We start from the raw sequence: 23,075 nt of genomic DNA, 5'->3' as shown, positions 1-23,075 counted from the left end.
TAAGATGGCTAAGTAATTTCGATCGCAATTTTAAGCACCTTATATGAGAAAGAAATAATGAAATAGATCTAAATCAAATATCAAAAATTTTGAAATTGCACTTACCGTGGGTTAGACAATTTGGGTGCGCGAAATTTGCACGGGCGTGCAGGGATAGACACTTTTCGCGAATGATCACGTGGTACGCTTTGACCAATCAGCAAGCTGCAAATTATTTAGCCATCTTATAATAAATAATGGCAGTGTATACAGCCACACACGTGTGTCTTTACCATCCAGCCACACGCGTGTGGTTATATCCAGAACACCTATCTGTGGATACCGCCACACGCCGCCAGTAATAACAGTAAAACACGTATGTAGGTCTGACCGTCTATATCACGATAAAAATAACCTCATTTCTTCATTAAATTCTTACATTTTAAACCCCTTTGATATCCTTAGATCGTTTCAATTTCATTCTCACCCTCTTCTCTCCTTGCTTTTCTTGTTAACGGTCGTCTGTTTAACAGCAAATTCTCTTTTTTCTACTTGTGTCAATTCTGGCTTTCCTTCGCGGTGGCAGACCCATACAGCGTTAGCGCAGCGACATACACAGTTTGGGTTTCGTACGTACGCACGTACGCGCACATAGCCTAGAGTCAGTAGAGAATCGACACAAGTAGAAAAAGTGTGGAAATTTGCTATTTAACAGGCGGCCTTTTGTAACAAGACAAGAAAAGCAAGGAAAGAAGACGGTGAGAATGAATTGAAACGATTTAAAGAAATCAAAGGGGTTTAGAATGTAAGAATTTAATGAAGAAATGAAGTTATTTTGATCGTGATATAGACGGTCAGACCTACATACGTGTTTTACTGTTATAACTGGCGGTGTGTGGCGGTATCCACAGATAGGTGTTCTGGATATAACCACACGCGTGTGGCTGGATGGTAAAGACACACGCGTGTGGCTGTATACACTGCCTTAAATAAAATAGGGAACCGTGCGTAGCCAGGCAGTAGAGGCGCACGGCCGGCCAATATGGGAGACTCTCTCCAATAAATTATGCATGAGACAATCTCCCATATTGTAAACTTGCTTTGCAAAAGAACAAAAGAAACAACACCAACAAAAGTATGATTTTTTCCACCCAAACTTTTGTCCCATCGAGGTCAGAAGCCCATTTGTTTTGTGTGTGGATGACAACAAAAATCCTTATAAAAACAAAAGTAGACGGTGAATTTTTAAAGTAGACGGTGAAAAGGGGTAATATTTCATGAGGAATCTGCTTATCATATTTTTATTAGCCGCCAAGGTAATCCTTTTTAAGCAAATGAAATGTAAACAAAGAAAATTGGTCTCCAAAACTGGAGACTGTCTCTGAAATTGGATACCAAAATTTTTTATGAAAGTCTCTGATATTGGAGATAATCTCTCTCATGGGAGACAGTCTCCAATATTGGCCGTGCGCCTTTACTGCCAGGGGCCCGTTTCTCAACACCTGGACTAACCCAGGGAACTCCCGCCCGCGTAGCTGGCGGGAGCCCAGGACCTTACGTGTAATTTGGCATACTCACCCGACAAGCGTGAAGTATGGTAAAAATGATTCTCCGAATAAATAGTTAAAACAGAAATCAAGCACTTACCACGATTATATGGATGAAGGTCTAACGAGTGGCAGTTTCCTGACATCTGGGCACAAAGTGGAACCTCAAAAAAAACGAAAAGTTCTCTCCTTCTACCCCCATCTCGATCGGCCATTTTTGTTATGAATCGTAATCGTAATTCGGAGAATTATTTTGAGCATACTTCACGCTTGTCAGGTGAGTATGCCTTACACGTAAGGTCCTGGGCTCCCGCCCGCATAGCGGGCGAGAGTTCCCTGGGTTAGACCTGGACAAGTTAGTCATATCTTTATCCACAAACCACAGAGTTAGTTCCAATCTTTCCAAACCTGTTTCACGAAAGGCTTCGTAACTAAAATACCTTGATATCGATACTATCGGTAAAAAGAGCAGACGAGACGTAGCCTTAGTCACAAAAAAGCATAATTTTCAAAAAGAAAAATTATGACGAAATTGCAAATATTGTGATGAATTGGGAATTACATCTTTTAAAAATTATAGCACAGGTAAATTATGCATCATACATACTTATACCATGAAGACTGGGGCATTCAATTGTTGAAAAATGGAATTATGAATAATTTATTTCATGACTAATAAATCACGTTTACGTTGAGATGGGTACCCCCGGGATATCCAATTTTAATAGTTTACGAAAGTAACGGTTTTATTTGTAAAATTATGATAATTATACAATGTTTTACGATTCCAAACATCATCGAAATTTGTTTAACATTTTTTTTTATTAATCTTTGATACCGATCTTACGATTTGACAAATTCTATGCATAAATTACAGATTAGAATTTATCCAAATGTCAATAGGGTCTGAAAACGACAAATACAAGTCCAGTTATGGATGGCCTGACGTGGTAGAATTTTTATCGTTTAAAATATTTTACTATTTCAAAATGAATGGTTTTGTGGCGTTTTACCAACAGTTTTCATAGTTACTTTGTATTACAATGATCATTGAATGCATTATCCCACTTACTGGGATGTAATTTCAACCTCTATGATTGATTACGTAAGATCATAATTTTCAAATTTCTCGGCACTTTCGCATGTCATAGTCTACCCACGTGATGCCACTACGTCATTAAGAAAGAAGTTATGACAGGTTCGGAGGTGTCATAAATATTTAGTGAGGTTGTTGTACCCGATCTTGGTAAAGAGGGCTTCGTGAAACAGTTAGCGGACAAGTAGCTCACTATCTCCGATTTAGTCAAGAAGTTAGACTTATGACGGTGTTGAGAAACGGGCCCCAGGAGGCTTAAGTTCTAGAGAGTAAAAATCATTTATGATGGTGGGCCCCAAGTCTGCACACCTGACGATTTGAGTTAAGATTTAAAGTGAATTTCTTTTTATTTCACAAAATCTTTCATTTGATAATGTTCCTTACATTATAATGAGTTAGTGTGCCGAATATCTCATAAAAATTTGAAAGAAATATATGATTTTCCTGGAAAAAATCTTGGGCTGTCATTTTCAGATTTAAAAAAAAATGGTACTTACCCCATGTCTGCGCACTCATTTACTTTGCACACGTTTCAGGGATTTTGATGACAAAGGCTACATTTTGAGGCTTTCGCATGAAATGCCCTGAATTCATTATTTTCCACCATTTTGAGTCGGATTTTTTTTATGAATACCTGTCTACATGTATGTATTGCATGTGTAAAGTTCGTGCTCATTGCGTATCTTTTTTTACTAGAATCGCACAGATACGCGGGTGCGCAGACTTTGGAGACCGCGCAGACATGGGGGAACTGACCATACTAACGTAAGCTTACTCTCATACGAAGCCAAGAATTCATCAAAAAAATGAGAAAAAAATTGTGAAAAGATGGAAGAGACTTGCCCGATGTTTACGCCGCCATCTTGCTTCCTATTGTTCTTCGCCAACGTTACAGACGCGTGCGTCGGTTTTTTTTTTATGAATTCTTGTTTAAAAAATAACAACGAGAGTGTAGAAAATGTCGGACATGAAGATTTATCCATGTACATGATTTAGGGCTAGATCTTTTAGAAGGAAAGTAGAAATCTCGGGGGTGAAAGTTTCAGGTTTTGGCTTCCGTCGTGTGGGTCAATGACCAGGAAGACCTGGCTTCGTATGAGAGTAAGCTTAAACTTACAAGCGAGTAAACTTACAAGCATTGATAGAGTTTGTTGTCCAGCTCTTTGTAATCAAGGTACAGGTTGATTTTATTTTGTTCTTTACTAAAATAATGCAACCTTGGGTTCATACAAACTCCTTCTAGCGGCACAGAATCGGGTCTGTTAGCAAAATCTGCTGATGTTTTGACAATTATTTCACAAATGCAGATTTTTTTGACATGGGCAATTCCATAAAATATGTAAGTCCGACCCCCTATATGTGGGACCCCCATGAAATCTCTGTCTCTGATTTCTTGTTCTTTTGACAGTCTGTAATGTTCTCAAAGGACCCAGACTTGGTCAGTTTATGAAGTGCAGTAAAACTTGAGAAAAATGAGGGTCGGATGTATAGAGAGGTTTGAAATGACATTGATTATTGATAGTTTGTTGTCTAGCTCTTTGTAATCAAGGTACAGGTTGATGTATATATTTTTTTTGTTCTTTATTGTTGCTGAACACAGTCACCACACCCAATTCCTTATTGTGGTACATATTTTACTGTTGAAACATATCTTGGGGAAATTAATAATGTAATCTGTAATTCACTGATATGTACAATGTAATGTTCACTTGTTTTTATTGCAGCAATTTCCAATGAAGCTCTTTCAGAATTGGCTAAATCTGCCAATGTTGGACTAAGACAGAGTGCTGAACAATTGCTACTTGATAGGATTACAAAGAGTAAGTATGAAAGTTGCAGTACAACAAATAAAAGTACACCAAATTATTGATATTTCTTATTAATCAGAAAAGTGCTTCATATGACATTACATGAACAAATAGACAGACAAAATGGTGAAATGTCTTAATTGTGCAATATTGAATATTTCCGATAGATGTATGCTTGCCTGAGCCGCATATACTATGTAGGCATGTAACGGCGGGGTAATCATCCCATGCCTAATATTGACCACACATTGGATTCAAACATAAGAATAATGATAATTGGCTTTTTAATTGCGCGATGCCATTGTATGACTGTTCAAAGCACTTCACAATTATTATAATTATCAAAAACAACATACTCCATTGGAAAGTTATGAAGAAAAAATACATCACTTCAAGACAAGTATATTTTCTGCATCCAAACACAGAGTATTTCTTTAGAAATACTCAAATTTGTGAATCTTGAAATGGGCTTTATTGCATTTCTCAATGTCCTGTTGAATGGACTGAGATTACATTTGTTTGCAATTTGATTATTTTTTTTATTTTGCTAGTAATCGCTACATTGGATATTCAAATAATTGAATACTAGTAGTTGTTATTTATGTGAATTTAGTAAAAGATGTACACAAATAAACCATACAGGGGTGTGAGAGTTCAGATTTATATCTGATTTCAGATTTGTTTTTTATTTTCAGCTGAATTTCAGCTTATATTTGGCTTTCCTCTGTACAAAAAGTATGGGAGCTCTTTCTATTTCAGACTTTTTCAATATTCTTCAGCTTTTTCAGATCTTTTTGTTTGTGACTTCTCACACCCCTGATCATAGAATAATGTTCCTTAAATGTATCAATACCCCATCTGCTCTTCATTCACATAGGAGAGGCCTTTGTATACGTCTTGAAAGCTTGCAGGAGCAAAGATGAAGAGAAGGCTCTTCAGGCTTGTACAGCCTTGTGTGTTATCCTGAAAAGTGGTAAATATGTGTTACAACTTCACAATCTCGGACTCATAATGCCTGAATTTGGTTTTGAAAACCTTCGTTGAATGCAATCTTGTGCAGATCTCATAATAATTTACGCCCAACAAAGAGTGTATATTGAAGAATGTCTAAGCAGCAATTGACAAAAGTGCACATCAGCATTGGACATTTCTTAACATACATGCACTGTAAATTAGATGTGAATTATATCGTAAATTTGCATAAATCGTTGGTTCGACAGATGGTTTGTCAAAACCTGTGTGAATTTGGGCCATAGTGCCCCCGTGTCCCACCCAGGGAGTGACAAGACTAAACATACCCTGGGACTACTATTAGGGTGAAATGCGAGTCACTTTTTAATGTTCACCTGAAGAGTTTTTAAAAACTATTAGGAGTGAATTTAGCATTTCATACTGTGTGTAACAGTACAGTCAACCATTATTACACAACAATTGACAACACATCTTGGTAATTCAATTCAAGTTATAGTACAAACATGACATAAATCAAACAAAGACATATATAAAGTATTATACTGAAAAGTGAACGGGTAGCAGCCAATTAGTTTGAATTGATCAATTTAGAAATTCGAAAATTAAGAGTGATTTTTCCTAGAATTGTATTCATTGATACACGTTTGCAAAAACCAGAAGGCTTGGTGCGACTAAGTCAAAGAGAGTACTTTACATTGCAGTCAGACTGCAGGTCCCAAGAAAGTGGCTTCTTTCATCCAAGTGATATTCATGATTTGAGTTGTTTTGCATATTTAATGAGCTTGATGCGGACCAAAACACCTCTTTTCATTCGGTCATTGTTGCTCTAATTGTGCATCGAATTTCATGAATTTGGTACCATTGTAAAGAAGAAGAATCATTCTTTCAGGTCATGTGATTGGATTTATTCAAAGATTTTGTAATATAGGTTAAAATTTTTATCTAAAATATGCTACAAAATAAATATTTTCACCTGAAAAAAGCTGCTATTTTCACACTTTATTTATGTTTGAGCCCAAATGATTTTTATATCATGATAAAGCTGAATATGTATGCTTTAAAATGATATAGGTTTCAAAATAAGACTTGGTTTAATCGGGTCAAGATCACACTTTTCATTTGCCAAGTACATAAAGCAGTTTGAAAACAAGAATACTGCACTCCGATTGGTCAGAGAGACCACCCAGTGGCAAATTCCAACGGTTCCAGTGCCTGGGTTGGTGGGAAGGTCACACTTCCCATGTCGTAATCTCCTCAAATACCCCGTGCCTGTTGTTCTGTGAACCTTATCCAGCCAATCAGGACTCTGGATTTCATGCAAGTACAAAATTTCAGAAATCTCGTCTTGTACCTTGGTGGGAAAAGTGTGATCTTGACCCGATTAAAAGGTGCCGCATATTAAGAGTGGCATTGTGAGAAAGTACAGAATTTCAGCTTTATGGTGATATAGATATCCTTGAGGCTCAAAATAAAAAGTTTTGCACAATTTGCAAAAGAAAACAGAGGAAGAAAATTCAGTTTTGAGGCACACTTTCAGGCCAGAAATTTACTTATTTAACAAAATATTGTATACAAAACAAATGACCAATATGAAAGAGTAACTTTTACTCTATCTGATTGTGCAATAATATTTCATTTAACTTGAGGTTAAAAACAGGTAAATTCTTAGAGAAAGAAAATCTCACGAATCACGAAATTTTGTAAGGAGGAGGATTCAGCCACGAGATGATTTGGATGAATCTGGCCTTTTTGCTCATTAGCATAGGGACCTGCGGTCTGACTGATTGTACATATTTTATTGCTTGAAATAGACACCAGAAATGAAATACTCTGAAAATTTGTTTTGCCCAATTGATCGTTGGCCCGGCAGCCGCTGTGCAGCGCCAGATCGACGAGGCTCTATTCCTTTAATTATTGAACGCCAAACAGGGTAGCAGCAAATCCCATCTTTTAACGTCTTTTGGTCTTACGCAGCGGGGGTTTGAACCCCCAACCTCCTGGTTGTGAGACGGATGCTCTACCAACTGATCCAACGCGCCGGTTGTATTGGTACACGTACATGTATTGGTACGTCAATATTTCTCAGAAAAATAAATTGAAATGATTCCATCTGTATAATGTCTGCGGCTTTTCCATGGATAACTGACACATGAATAGTATGGTAATCATACCCCGGTGGAGAGTAGAAGAAGGTCGTAATTTTTTATTATTTGTTTTTATCAGTTGATCAAAGGGTATTCCAGGTTGATCTGTTTATCCTGCAAACTCTGTTGACATCCCTCTGCTGTTCTATGGATAGATGGAACAACTATCACTCCCACATACCTGATGTAGATTTTCCTGATAGAATGCAACGCATGATGTTAGCAACCATCTATGATCTCTCCACAGACCCAGGTAATGTATTAAGTGTCCAGGGGGGTGTTTCATGAAAGTTGTCAGTACTGACTAAATTGTCAGTACTGACAATTTCAGTGAAATCCTTGGTTTTGATTGGCTGAAAGGCACTGGCCTCAGACTGTTACTATGGTAACTGTCAGAGAAAGCCAACTTTTCAGTGCTGACAACTTTCATGAAACACTCCCCTGGTATAAGTGTCTATTTTCAATAGGAAATTATTAGAATTGTTTGTACGGTAATACGCCAGAATGCTTTAGAAAAACAAGTTTAATCAAAATAGTTCAGGCTTGCTTGAAAACATGATTTTCTTTCTTTTTTAACATGAAACAACGTGGCTTACCACTATATACACGAACTGGCATTTCTTTAAATATTTCTGAACTTCATTTGCTCATTACATTTTCTTGAAAAATTGTGGGGTGGATCCATATGACATGTATAAATATTTTTTCTATAAATCCATGAACATTTAATTTTACTGTTGTTACCAGTACCAAAAGTGTATCTTTAATGACACTGTCATGCTTGTAATACTAAAAACAGGAAAGGTGAGAAGAATACATGTATTGGTGAAGTTTTGAAAAGGTCAAAGGTCTCGGAAGTCATTATATACCCCAAAATATCTTGTTCTCGTGATGACTAATACCTCAGTCACACTTGTTCTATGGCGGCTGTACGGTGAGTCGAAAACAGCCATTGTAACATTTTTTGTACCAGCTATTAAAGGTTTTTTTTAATAAAAATGAACAAAACGGCTGTATTCGACTCGCCGTACGGCAGCTGAAGAGCAAATGTGACAGAGTTATAAAGAACCATTTGCAAAGCCAAATGTACATATTGATTATTCCAATTTTTATTTTTGTCTTTATAATTCTTCAATCAGCATTCCTATCCAAGTTGGAACAGATCAAGTGCAGAGATCTTGTTAGTGTCATCTTAGAACTTTTAGATCAATCTAAGAACAAGGAAGTCCAGAGATACTCTCTGCTCTTGCTTCTACAAATGACAATGCAAGGTGTGTATTTTGATAACATTCATTTTGGATACTTCATTTTGGATACTTCATACTATACTCCTTCTTTCTCCTTCGTCATATCTCTTTCCATTTTTCTCTTCACTCTTTCCTCTCTTTTCCCTCTCTCTTTCCCCATTTACTGTTGTCTCCCCCCCTCTCTCCCTATACTTTCTCTCATCTTGCAGCGCAGGTGTGTATGAGTGTGGTGTGTGGATTATTACTTGCAGGGAGCCCTATCAACAAGCTTTTGCTTCTTCTGGGTTCCCTAACCATTTTACTTTTGTAGTATGTTTTATTGTAATCATATTTGTATCTTTGAATATCTACTTTGTATTTAATTCTCTTGCTGCATTTGTATTTTTTGAACATTGTAATTTTGTTGTTTTTAAAATGGTTAAATCAATAAATGAAAAAATGAATTGAAATAAACATTTTTTTTATGTTTGATGTCATTTATATATGATAACATCAATGTATATGAAATTTATCTGGGATCTACCCACCATAGGTGGCTATGGGGGATTATTACCTTGGGTTGTCTTTCCATCTGTATGTTTGTCCGTCCCATTTTTGTTATTAATCAAGCTTTTTGCAGATCAATTGCTTGCCTTCTCTCTGTCTTATATTGCCTAATTTCTATTCCTTTTTTTTCTTTAGCCTCAGTCTCTCTCTCCTCTCTCTCTTTTTATTTCTCTCACTGTCTTGAAATGGCAATTAATGGCTGATTCATTTTCATATTGTTTTGTAATGCATGTTTATTTATATTTCCTTTCCATGTTTCATATGTGCCAATTTAAATTTTAGAGTATGTAGTTTTGTTTATTTATTTTATATTCTTTTGTATGTACTGCCACTGGAAGGAAAACTATGTTTTTAATATGGATCAATAGAAATAAATCTTGATTCTGATCTGATGAAGTTTATAGTTACTTTTGATGAAAGGTTCACTCAATGTAAAGTAGATTATTTTTCTCTCTTCTTGTTTACAAACAGGAAAGAATTGTGCCAGTTTAGATGCATTCAGGATTATTGGTGAGAAGAGTGTATTACATCATGGTGATCTCATGCTCCAGAAGATTTGCTACCAGCTGCTAGTGACTCTGATTAATGCACAAAGTACAGGTAAGCTCTACATTAAAAAAAAAAAATCGGTTAGCATGCTTAAGCTTTTATCATTTCATGTCTTTAAAGTGCATATTCAGTGATGTAGTTATATATCGATAGTCTTTAAAACAGTTACCTGTGTTTGCTATGTCAGTGGTGAGACCTGGGGAGGGTTTCATGATACTTGTTAGACACTTTATCCGACTGTTGCTCTAGTAAACACTGCTTTTCAGTCAATCAAAATCAAGGAAAGTTGTCAACTCAGGGCCATGTCTTACAAAGAGTTGCGATAGATCCGATCAATCACAACTGTGGACGGCCAGTAATTTATTTATTTTATTTATTTATTTTGTTTTATTTACCCAGGGTAGTCTCTTCAGTATACAACTGCTTTACAAGAGAGCCATGTTAAAATGTTAACAAACATATTGCAATATCATACAATGTAAAAAGAGTAAAACGTTGCATACAACATACAGAGAAAGCAACTATAAAAACCAGAGAACAACAACAAATAACACCAGCATGATGAAATAGAAATACTTTAAAATAGAGTAATACAATAAAATCAGTTAACGCCAGTTAACGTCATAATGGCGGTCTTATCCTCGATTTTTTATTAACATCAAGTAAAAGTTAATGCTAAACAGGTAAACATATATAAAAATATAGATTACAATAAAACATTTAAAGAAAGAAAACAACAACAATCCCTCCCCATCCCCAACCCCACTAAAAGCCCACTATGACTATCACATATGATTATATTGGAATTCAGTTAATATGTATTCAGTTCACTTTAAAAATGAACTAAAATTCTAAACTTAGTTGTTTACAATGCTTCTTAAAAATAACAAATGATCCACAAGTTTGTATATTTAAAGGAAGGGTATTAAAAATGATGATTGCTTGATAAGAAAAAGTTGATTTCATATATTCTGTTCTAGGTGTTGGGACATGTAAAGGATTGGTTGCAGCATATCTTGTAGAGTAATAAATTGGTCTATAGCAAACGAGTCTCGTTAGATACATTGGTACAAGGTTATTAATTATTTTATACATCATTATACAGTAATTGAATTTTATACGTTGGATGGATTGCCAGTTTAGGGTATGTAACAGAACCTTATTTGGTGTATATCTATCGACATTCAAAATCATTCTAGCGTATCAATTTTAGGCTCATTGTAGTTTGGTAATATTATGCTTCGTTGAGGTTCCCCAAATAATACTGCAATAATCAAGGTGTGGTACAAACAGAATAATATAAATCAGTTACTGCTTTCTGTGTTAGATAATTCTTAATTCGACATATACATGCAGTGAAACAGAGAGTTTGCTTACAAGTGCATCAATATGTCTTGACCATTTCATTGAATGAAAATGAAAATGTTTTTAAAAAAATGGACAAGCAGTTTCAAATCTAATTGACCAAGTAATGTCCTCCCATTGCCATGAAATAGCACATGATCTCTTTATAGCCTGTATTTTGAGATATGTGCAAAAGTAGTGGAGAAGTTGTTCCTGAATGACATCGCACATCTTAGATGCATTGCCTCTTGGATGATATACATAGTATTTGTGATCTCAACATTCTTCCCATTTATTCATTTCTTTGATTTGTGTGCTTTATGGAAATGAACTGGTTCCTTTATTTTGCATTCTCATGTAGTACATTGTAAAATGACATATTCTGATGGTAAACGTGATGGTTCTATGACATACATGCTTTGGCAACATTTGCTCCAATGGAAAATCTCCACGTTTAGCTACAAATTAAAATATTTGGTCTCCATATAACTTAAAAAGCCCAATTCTTATCTTAACATTATTCTTTACCAAAAACTCTATGACAATCCGAATTCTAACCCTATGCCCTCTTAGATAAGACCAGAACAAATGTGGCAGGAGTAAATGTTGTGTCATTGACATAATAGTTTACGGTTGAAAATTAATGATAAAATCTTTCTCTGAACCATAGATTCCAGTTTGTTGATCCATGAGACAGGAAAGCAAGACATTCTTATTCCTATGGTGGTCTCTACCAAGTCAGAGGATGTAGAAGTATCGTTCTGGTCAGTAGCTCTGCTACATGAGTTTGCTGTTCACAGTAAGTATATTCATACTGTCCATCGAATGCCCAAAATCAAAGAATTTCAAGAAAAAAAACCACAGTCAGTGAAAGAACAATCTATATTGGTATACTTGAAAATACATTCAAAGATTAAATTTAGGATCTGCCTTGTTTGAGAAAGAAAATGGTGCAATTCTAGCAAGCTTTATCTGACCCACTTTCCCAATTTAAATTAATGTACATTGAATATCACATGTTCGTGATGACACAAGAGCTTTAAATGGGTGTTGTGGTGTGCACCTGCAATCCAAGGTACTGAGAAAAGTTAATAATTGATGAAGAGGTTTGAGGATCAAGCCCTTGATTAGCCCCAGATGCAAATGATCATATCTGCTTGATATATGTCTGTGAAAACTCAAATTAGATATACGCACACGCCCACACACTTCATATCATAGATAGCAATGCCATCAGTTTTGAATAGGTTGTTAAATTGCACCTCAACAGCAATTAGCATAAATAACAGCTTGTACGTGAATTTGTTTTTTCTATTCATATGTTAAAGTGAAACTCTGATATTACATTAGCTTGGAAGCAGTTTATGAGCATTAATGTTTTTGTTGTCTTTTTTCTCCAGATGTTTGTAGGAAAGAGCTGTGTGAATTACCTTGTCTGATTACAAACCTTCAGGTCACACTGATGGCTAGTGAAGCAGCAGTCCAAAGGCTTATTCTTAGGATATTTGCTTTCCTTGCTCTCAGAAATGGTAAGATATTTCATAGCAACTTCAAAAAGTGAAATATAAAACAGTTTGGTTTTATTCAATGAATGCCCATCTGATGAATACATACATACATTTTGGCATTTATAGGGCACTTCTCTGCATTGACATGACCAAAGAGCTTTACAAGATAAAGTAACAAAGAATAGTTATGCTCTCCACGCAAAACACCAAATCACCCATTGATTGTGTTCAATGGATAGCCAAGCTCCAAACAGCAAATTGGAAACTGCTGATTGGTTCATTGTGCAGATCTTATCATTATCATGTAATCACCAAAATAATTTGAGCGAAAGCATGTAAATGTATCGATTGCAAAAATGATATCCGGCCCCCTATTCCACATACGAAATGGTCTTGGCTCGTGATCGGATCACTTTAATATCGATTGAAAAGAATTGAGATCAATTTCATGCATATCCATGCGTTGCTCCAAAACGTCGTGCTCAATTAGATTTATACATGTTGCAATAGATTCAGTAAGCACTAACGAATGCAGTGCAAAACTAACGCTATTTTGTATGGTTCAGACGTAAAAGCAAAAGTGATTGAAATGTGCTTACCTTTGTGGTAAGAAAACAGATCGTCTGAAAATTCCTCTCATAATTCCTATCAGATATACCAAAGTAAAATTCTATGTTTATTTTAGTACGAGGTGATAGAGAATTGTAGCATTGTTTTGAAGGAATGACACTGGGAGGCTTGCACTACGAATGCTATATCTTCATTCATGAATTGGCTTGCGATCGTGATTGGATGATGTTGCAAAATGTATGCTGACCACTGCGATGAATGGTATACTCTCCTTTGGCTGCTGTTTTCTCTTATGCGGTATGCTTGCAATATATAAATAGGTTTTAGGTTTTTTTTTTTTGTTTTTTATGGGTGAAATTTAAAACTAAGAAGTAATTGGATGGAAAGAATAACTTTTTTTTAATTTTATTTTCTTTTGTTTTATATGATAGATCTGTTTGCAAGAGAGCTAATGAAGAACAAGGCACTGATAGGTCACTTACCTACCTGTCTTGCTAGTGGAAACAAAGATGTCGTACATTGGGCCTTGGTGCTTGTTCATGATCTAGCAATGATGGGTAAGAATAAATTTCATTAATCAAGAGTTATAGATAATTATGCTTTAGAAAAACTTGTTTTGAAAACTACTGATTCCTTCATTTACAATCAATATGGTATAATTATTGTTATTGGTGTAATTATTGTTATAATCTTTGGTATAATTATTGATATAATTATTTTTATGATTACTATCATTTTATTCAAGAAGTATATAGATAATACATTGCCAAAGAGAAAGAAAAGAATTGTCAATATATCATAGAAATGATATCCCTCATATGAATATTCATAAGTACTTTAAATCAATGATTGGTCAAATGGTGTTCATGTGATAGAACTTAATGTTTCACTTCTTTTTTCCTGGGCAGAACTCCACATGCTCAAGATTGAGCATGCCCGGGAAAAAAAAAGTTCAGAGCTCTTTGACTAAAACAGGAGGAGAAAGCACAGAACAAATTAAACCCATAATAATAATAATAAATGATAATAGGCATTTATACAGCGCTATCTATCTAGAAATATTCTATTACGAGGTGCGTTGTTATTATTATTACCCCGGCATTAGCTCGAGCTGCCTTTCAGCGCTCATGCATTCAAGTAATTAATCCTGCTGGGTACCCATTCACCTCACCTGGGTTGAGTGCAACACAATGTGGATAAATTTCTTGCTGAAGGAAACTATGCCATGGCTGGGATTCGAACCCACGACCCTCTGTTTCAAAGTCAGAAGACTAAGCCACTGGGCCACAACACTCCACATCAGAAACATACCAATGTAAACAAAGTTTTAAGACCATGACCGAATTTAAACTGGACTTCAGGATACAGGTCTTTTTGTTGTTGTCATTGTTTGATGAGGGTGGGGGTATTAATTTTTCATGAAACTGTATATGTAACATACAGATGGTAACTAATCTATCTCTGTTCTCTGATTTATGCAGGTCGACAAACATTAGAGGCCCTGCTTGAGTACACCAATGATATGCTGATCAAGTCATTACTCTCTCTGTCTAACACTCGTGATAATGTCATGATACGCCTCCTGGCAGAGACTCTGGGACTCTTCTGTGGGTGTGAACATCTTCCCCATTGCCTGGTCCGGGCTGGGGCCTTAGACATGATACTAGGCCTGGCCCAATCTCATGACCCGGACCTGGTCTTCTGGGCCTCTGCGTTGCTTCTCAATCTAGCCATGACATCAGGTAGAAGCTTACCTATCATTTACTGATCGTGTGTGTGATAACAAAGGTATCATAAACTGGCCATGTGTACGATAGCATATTAGGTATCATTAACCGATCGTGTGTTAATTATAAAGGTGTCACTGACTGAATGTGTGTGTGATTACAAAGATATCACTAACTGACCATGTGTGTGATAACACAGGTATCACAGACAGACTGTGTGTGGGATTACAACAGTATCACTAACTGACCATGTGTGTGATAACATGGGGTATCACAGACAGAATGTGTGTGGGATTACAACAGTATCACTAACTGACCATGTGTGTGATTCCAAAGGTATCACCAATTTACCATATGTGTGCTTGAAAACGTATCACTACTGACCGTGTGTATGATTATAAAGGTATCACTTACTGACCATATGTGTAATAACAAATTCATCATCAACTTGCCATGTGTGTGATTATAAAGGTATCAGTAACTGATGGCGAACGTGTGATTTCAAAGGTATTACTAACTTATCGTGAGTGTGATCATAAAGGTGTCACTAACTGGCTGTGTGTGCAATTACAAAGGTATCACTAACTGACCATGTGTGATTATAATGGTACCATTACCTGACCTTGTGTGATTACAAATGTATCATCAAGTGAGTGCCTGTTTGAATATAGATTATCACTAACTGACCATGTGCATGATTATAAAGCAATCACTAACTGACTGATTGTATGATTACAATGGCATAGCTAACCTAACCGTGTGTGATTTCAAATGTATCACTAACTGATGATGTGTTTGATTACAATGGTATTGCTAACAGACTGTGTGATTACAAAGGTATCACTAATTGACGATGTGTATAATTACAAAGGTATCACTAACAGACTGTGTGATTACAAAGGTATCACTAACTGACGATGTGTTTGATTACAATGGTAATGCTAACAGACTGTGTGATTACAAAGGTATCACTAACTGACCATGTGTATGATTACAAAGGTATCACTAACTGACCATGTGTATGATTACAAAGGTATCACTAACTGACCTTGTGTATGATTACAAAGGTATCACTAACTGACCATGTGTATGATTACAAAGGTATCACTACTGACCGTGTGTATGATTATAAAGGTATCACTTACTGACCATATGTGTAATAACACATTTATCATCAACTTGCCATGTGTGTGATTATAAAGGTATCAGTAACTGATGGCGAACGTGTGATTTCAAAGGTATTACTAACTTATCGTGAGTGTGATCATAAAGGTGTCACTAACTGGCTGTGTGTGCGATTACAAAGGTATCACTAACTGACCATGTGTGATTATAATGGTACCATTACCTGACCTTGTGTGATTACAAATGTATCATCAAGTGAGTGCCTGTTTGAATATAGATTATCACTAACTGACCATGTGCATGATTATAAAGCAATCACTAACTGACTGATTGTATGATTACAATGGCATAGCTAACCTAACCGTGTGTGATTTCAAATGTATCACTAACTGATGATGTGTTTGATTACAATGGTATTGCTAACAGACTGTGTGATTACAAAGGTATCACTAATTGACGATGTGTATAATTACAAAGGTATCACTAACAGACTGTGTGATTACAAAGGTATCACTAACTGACGATGTGTTTGATTACAATGGTAATGCTAACAGACTGTGTGATTACAAAGGTATCACTAACTGACGATGTGTATAATTACAAAGGTATCACTAACTGACCATGTGTATGATTACAAAGGTATCACTAACTGACCTTGTGTATGATTACAAAGGTATCACTAACTGACCATGTGTATGATTACAAAGGTATCACTACTGACCGTGTGTATGATTATAAAGGTATCACTTACTGACCATATGTGTAATAACACATTTATCATCAACTTGCCATGTGTGTGATTATAAAGGTATCAGTAACTGATGGCGAACGTGTGATTTCAAAGGTATTACTAACTTATCGTGAGTGTGATCATAAAGGTGTCACTAACTGGCTGTGTGTGCAATTACAAAGGTATCACTAACTGACCATGTGTGATTATAATGGTACCATTACCTGACCTTGTGTGATTACAAATGTATCATCAAGTGAGTGCCTGTTTGAATATAGATTATCACTAACTGACCATGTGTGATTATAATGGTACCAGTAACTGACCTTGTGTGATTACAAATGTATCATCAAGTAAGTGTGTGTTTGAATATAGATTATCACTAACTGACCATGTGCATGATTATAAAGTAATCACTAACTGACTGATTGTATGATTACAATGGCATAGCTAACTTAAACGTGTGTGATTTCAAATGTATCACTAACTGACCCTGTGGGATTACAAAGGTGTCACAAAATAACCGTGTGTGTGATTACAAAGGTAATACTTCCTGACTATGAGTATAATTTAGAGGTATCACTAACTGACTGTGTGTGGGATTACAAAGGTATTACTAACTGACCATGTGTATTTACAAAGATGTCACTAACTGCGTGTGTGATTAAAAAGGTAATGTTAACTGTGTGTATAATTACAGAGGAATCACTAACTGACCGTGTGTGATTACACAGTTATTACTAACTGACCGTGAGTGGGATTACAAAGGTATCAGTAACTGACCATGTATGTGATTACAAAGATATCACTAACTAATTGATTAGAAAGGTATCACAAACTGGCCGTGTGTGTGATTATAAAGGTATCACTTACTGACTGTGTGTGGGATTACCAATATATCACTAACTGACTGTATGTATAATAACAGAGATATCACTGACAGTGTGTGATTACAAAGGTATCACTTACTGACCATGTGTATGTGTTTATAAAGGTACGAATAACTGACCGTGTGTGTGTGATTACAAAGGTACGAATAACTGACCTTGGATGTGATTACAAAGGTACCACTAACTGACCACTTGTTTGTGTTTATAAAGGTACCAATAACTGACCGTGAGTGTGTGATTACAAAGGTATGAATAACTGACCTTGGATGTGATTACAAAGGTACCACTAACTTACCATGTGTATGATTATAATGGTATCACTAACTTACCAATTGTTTGATTATAAAGGTATCACCGACTTTGTGTGTGATTACAAAGGTGTCACTAACTGACCTTGTGTATGATTAGAGGTATTAGTTACTGACCATGTAAGTGTGTTTATAAAGATATCAGTAACTGACCTTGTGTATGATTATAAAAGTATTAGTAACTGACCATGTAAGTGTGTTTATAAAGATATCAGTAACTGACCTTGTGTATGATTATAATGGTATCATTAACTTGCCATGTGTTTGATTATAAAGGTATCACTAATTTTGTGTGTGATTACAAAAGGATCACTGACTTACCATGTGATTACAAAAGTATCACTCGTGTGTGATTACAAAGGTATACTAACTGACCTTGTGTGTGATTACAAAGTTATACTAACTGACCTTGTGTGTGATCACAAAGTTATCATTAACTGACCTTGTGTGTGATTACAACGGTATCACTTGCTGACCGTGTGAGATTACAAAGGTACCACTAACTGATCATGTGTTTGATTACAAATGTATCAGTAACTGACCTTGTGTTTGATTACAAAGGTATCACTAACTAACCTTGTGTATTTAGTACAAAGGTATCACTAACTGGCTATGTATGTGACATCAAAGATATCACTTACTGACCATTTGTGATTACAAAGGTATCACTAAATGACAATTACCGTGTATGTGATTACAAAGGAATCACTAACTTACCGTTTGTGTGATTACAAAGGTATCACTAACTAATGATTACTGTGTATGTGATTACAAAGGTATCACTTAATGACAATTACCATGTATGTGATTACAAAGGAATCACTAACTTACCGTTTGTGTGATTACAATGGTATCACTAACTAACGATTACTGTGTATGTGATTACAGAGGTATCACTAACTAACGATTACTGTGTATGCGATTACAAAGGTATCACTAACTAACAATTACTGTGTATGTGATTACAAAGGTATCACTAAACAGACCTTGTGTGTGATTACAAAAGTATAACTAACTTACCATACGTGTGGTTTCACTGACTCGGTTTGTAGTTACAAAGGTTTCACTAACTGACCATTTGTGATTACAAAGTTATTACTTACTGACTGTGTTTGTGATTATAAAGGTATCACTAACTGACCTTGTGTGTGATTACAAAGGTATCACTAAGTGATCGTATGTGTGATAACAAAGGTATCACTAACTGATTGTGAGTGGGATAACAAAGGTGTCAGTAACTGACCATGTGTGTGATTACAAAGATATCACTAACTAATTGATTAGAAAAGTATAACAAACTGGCCGTGTGTGTGATTATAAAGGTATCACTTACTGACTGTGTGTGGGATTACCAATATATCACTAACTGACTGTATGTATGATAACAGAGATATCACTGACAGTGTGTGATTACAAAGGTATCACTAACTAACCATGTGTTTGTGTTTATAAAGGTACAAATAACTGACCGTGTATGTGTGATTACAAAGGTATGAATAACTGACCTTGGATGTGATTACAAAGGTACCACTAACTGACCTTGTGTATGATTATAATGGTATCACTAACTTACCAATTGTTTGATTATAAAGGTATCACTGACTTTGTGTGTGATTACAAAGGTATCACTAACTGACCTTGTGTATGATTACAAAGGTATTAGTAATTGACCATGTAAGTGTGTTCATAAAGATATCAGTAACTGACCTTGTGTATGATTATAAAGTTATCACTTACTGACCATGTGTGTGTTTATAAAGGTATCACTAACTGACTGTGTGTGGAACTACAAAGATATCACTGACAGACCTTGTTTGAGTTTACAAAGGTACCACTAACTGACAGTATGTGTGATTTCGAAGGTTTCCCTGACTTTTTGATTACAAGGTATGACTAACCGACCGTGTGTATAATTATAAAGGCATCACTAACTGACGATGTGTTTGAGTACAATGGTGTCACTAACTGACCGTGTGTACGATTATAAAGGTATCACTAACTGACGATGTGTTTGATTACATTGGTATATCTAACAGACTGTTTGATTACAAAGGTATCACTAACTGACGATGTGTTTGAGTACAATGGTGTCACTAACTGACCGTGTGTACGATTATAAAGGTATCACTAACTGACGATGTGTTTGATTACAATGGTATTGCTAACAGACTCTGTGTGATTACAAAGGTATCACTTACTGATGATGTGTTTGATTACAATGGTGTCACTAACTGACCGTGTGTACGATTATAAAGGTATTACTAACTGACGATGTGTTTGATTACAATGGTGTCACTAACTCACCGTGTGTACGATCATAAAGGTATCACTAACTGACGTTGTGTTTGATTACAATGGTATTGCTAACAGACTGTGTGATTACAATGGTATCACTAATTGACCATGGGTATGATTACAAATTTCACTAACTGACCGTGTGTACGATTATAAAGGTATCACTAACTGACATTGTTTGATTACAAAAACAACACTATTAACCTGACAGTGTGTAACTATGATTATAAAGGTATCACTAACTGGCCCTCGGGGGAGAGCGGGAGAAGAAGAAGAATGTTCTATAACTGATTTCAACTGCACGCTATCCAGAATCCATCTAGTTTGAAACTGCATTTGAGAATTTTAACAAACAAATTTGTTTATATCTTGGTTGATCCTTTGATTTTGGTTCTTGTTTAATATTTCAGATTCGGTGAAAGGAGAGATATTGAGTTCAGGAGGATTAAAGACTCTGATTGAACTTTCATTAGGTGACCATGAAAATGGTCAGATCAATACTATGGCTGCTAAAACTCTTGTCATGATGGCAGTATTAGGTAAGACAAGTCACCGTATAACCCTTTTATCCTATACAGCCTGGGGGAGGAGCTTATGTATCCCCCTTGACATTTTCACGATAAATCCATGACATGAAAAACACTTTATCACAACAGAGTTTTGTACAACATTTGAGACCAAATATGCAATATTCTGTAAGTGCATGTCGAATCCCAAATTGCTCTTTTAAAATGTGATATCATACAAGTTTAATGTAAATTCTATTTCATGCCAAAATTCATAAATGTAGCACTATTGGCACCTCTCTTTGGTTGGTAGCATCTTCAACCACAGAGCTACCAGCCTTTATATTTTTGTTGCAGTTTTGCCGTTTATTTTTTTCTTAATGAATTATGATTTTCTTTTTAAAAAATAATGATATTATCTATTTAGAAAATTGTATTCTCTTTGAGAATTTTTTTTTGTCATATCACTTTTCAGATGAATCCATTTATGTGTAGGCACAATGTGTAATATTTGTGTAATGTTCCCATCATTGTTACATTTTGTCATATATCACTTTTCAGATGAACCCATTCATGTGTAAGTACAATGTGTAATATTCTCATCAAAGGTTTGTTAGCACTTTTTAGATGAACACATTCATGTGTTTGTGCAATATCTGTGTAATATTCCCCCTCAAAGTTCTATTTTGTCATATATCACTTTTCAGAACCCATTTATGTGTTTGTACAATATGCAGTATCTGTGTAATATTCCCATCAAAGTTATATTTTGACGTATACAGTGTATCACTTTTCAGATGAACCTATCCATGTGTAAGTATTATGTAATATCTTTGTAATATTCCCATCAAAGTTCTATTTTGTCATATATCACTGTTACAGATGAACCGATTCATGTGCATGTCCAATGTGAGAAGGATTCCTCTAATGTTGTCATGGAAAAGAAGTCTATGCAGCTGCCACATACTGGGGTTTGTAGCTTTAACATTTCCTTATCATCCTTATACTGTAATTTTATCTTAGGATCCTATATCACAACATGTTTAGCATTTGATCATACTGTGATTCTTGAATGTAAAAGAAAGTAGTTGCCGCAAACAATTCTATCATGAAAAGGTCTTTAAATCAAGGTTGATTGTCACAAAATTATTATATATCTAGATGTGGTACATTAATGTTTAAACTTATGTTTGTGAAATCTTGAAATCTTAGCTAAAAACCAATAATTCTGATGATCACTTACCACAGAAAAGCATGTGTGGGACAGTGTATTATTTTTCTTGGAAAAATACCCGACATTTGTTGGAATTCCGTGCTTATTTTTCTAATTTTTCAGCAATGTGCATTTTCTTCCAGAGTCATTTGGCACATATTTTTCTATTCATATGTACAAACTCTTACGTGGTAATTTTATTGGATTCTGTTTGATCTTATTTTGAGATCTTTACCACAACTGGTATTTATGCTAACATTAAAATCAAATATCAACCAGCACTAGAAATGATGCGGAATTAAGTTTATTAATAATAGGATCATCATTATACTATACTTTATCTATAGATCAACGTAGTAATGTGGGAGACTCTCATAGCTAAGAAACTTGAGGTTTGGCATTACACACCCACCATGGAAAATGATCTTCCTTTCGTGACGAGGAAGCTATCAAGTATACCGCTACTAGATCAACAGTCGAAGAGAACTTGTGAATGTAATATGGTGGTCATCACACTCAATGGACCGCAAGCTCCTCTCTGTTTAAGAGGTGAGAATTATAATGTCAGTCATCCAGGTTTTAATTCAGTTTGATTCCCCGACTGCAGGGGTGGCCGAATTCACCTCCCACCCTCACCCCCTCCTACCACTTTATTAGGTGCATCTTCCTCAACCCAGCCCTCCTAATCTCCTCCAACACTTCTTTCTTTTATGTCTTCTTTGGCCGTACCGTTCCCCTCTGACCAACTGGCCAACTCAAAACATGATATACTACCCACAGTTCATGTACCTACCCTCACGCTAAACCGTCTATCCGACCTTCTTGTAGAAAAGTACAAGTGTTCGCGTCTTCTTATGTAATGGTTCCCGTTATGGAATTTCAAGCATACAATCACCTCATGATTTCAGGTGACGAGGCAAACTATGACTTCCTTGGATGTACTCGCTATCTTCCCTCAGCTTTGCTTTGAG

At 35.7% G+C, this 23,075-nt stretch overlaps 1 protein-coding gene across 1 annotated transcript in view; it reads left to right on the top strand.

Moving 5' to 3' along the window:
• LOC121425077 overlaps positions 1 to 23,075 on the top strand; it is a 68,447-nt gene that overhangs the window by 626 nt on the left and 44,746 nt on the right. Inside the window, exons 2-13 of the mRNA XM_041621040.1 lie at positions 4,347 to 4,442; positions 5,308 to 5,403; positions 7,626 to 7,799; positions 8,686 to 8,817; positions 9,811 to 9,939; positions 11,903 to 12,031; positions 12,633 to 12,761; positions 13,742 to 13,867; positions 14,792 to 15,052; positions 20,796 to 20,924; positions 21,774 to 21,862; positions 22,452 to 22,653. Of these exons, the coding sequence (XP_041476974.1) occupies positions 4,347 to 4,442; positions 5,308 to 5,403; positions 7,626 to 7,799; positions 8,686 to 8,817; positions 9,811 to 9,939; positions 11,903 to 12,031; positions 12,633 to 12,761; positions 13,742 to 13,867; positions 14,792 to 15,052; positions 20,796 to 20,924; positions 21,774 to 21,862; positions 22,452 to 22,653 (1,692 nt within the window). The remainder of the gene's footprint in view (positions 1 to 4,346; positions 4,443 to 5,307; positions 5,404 to 7,625; positions 7,800 to 8,685; positions 8,818 to 9,810; positions 9,940 to 11,902; positions 12,032 to 12,632; positions 12,762 to 13,741; positions 13,868 to 14,791; positions 15,053 to 20,795; positions 20,925 to 21,773; positions 21,863 to 22,451; positions 22,654 to 23,075) is intronic.

This window comes from Lytechinus variegatus, chromosome 12, assembly GCF_018143015.1.
Source record: "Lytechinus variegatus isolate NC3 chromosome 12, Lvar_3.0, whole genome shotgun sequence".
In the NCBI taxonomy this organism is placed as follows: domain Eukaryota; kingdom Metazoa; phylum Echinodermata; class Echinoidea; order Temnopleuroida; family Toxopneustidae; genus Lytechinus; species Lytechinus variegatus.
Note: the sequence above shows the minus strand (reverse complement) of the source record. Positions and strands in the feature narration are given on the sequence as shown.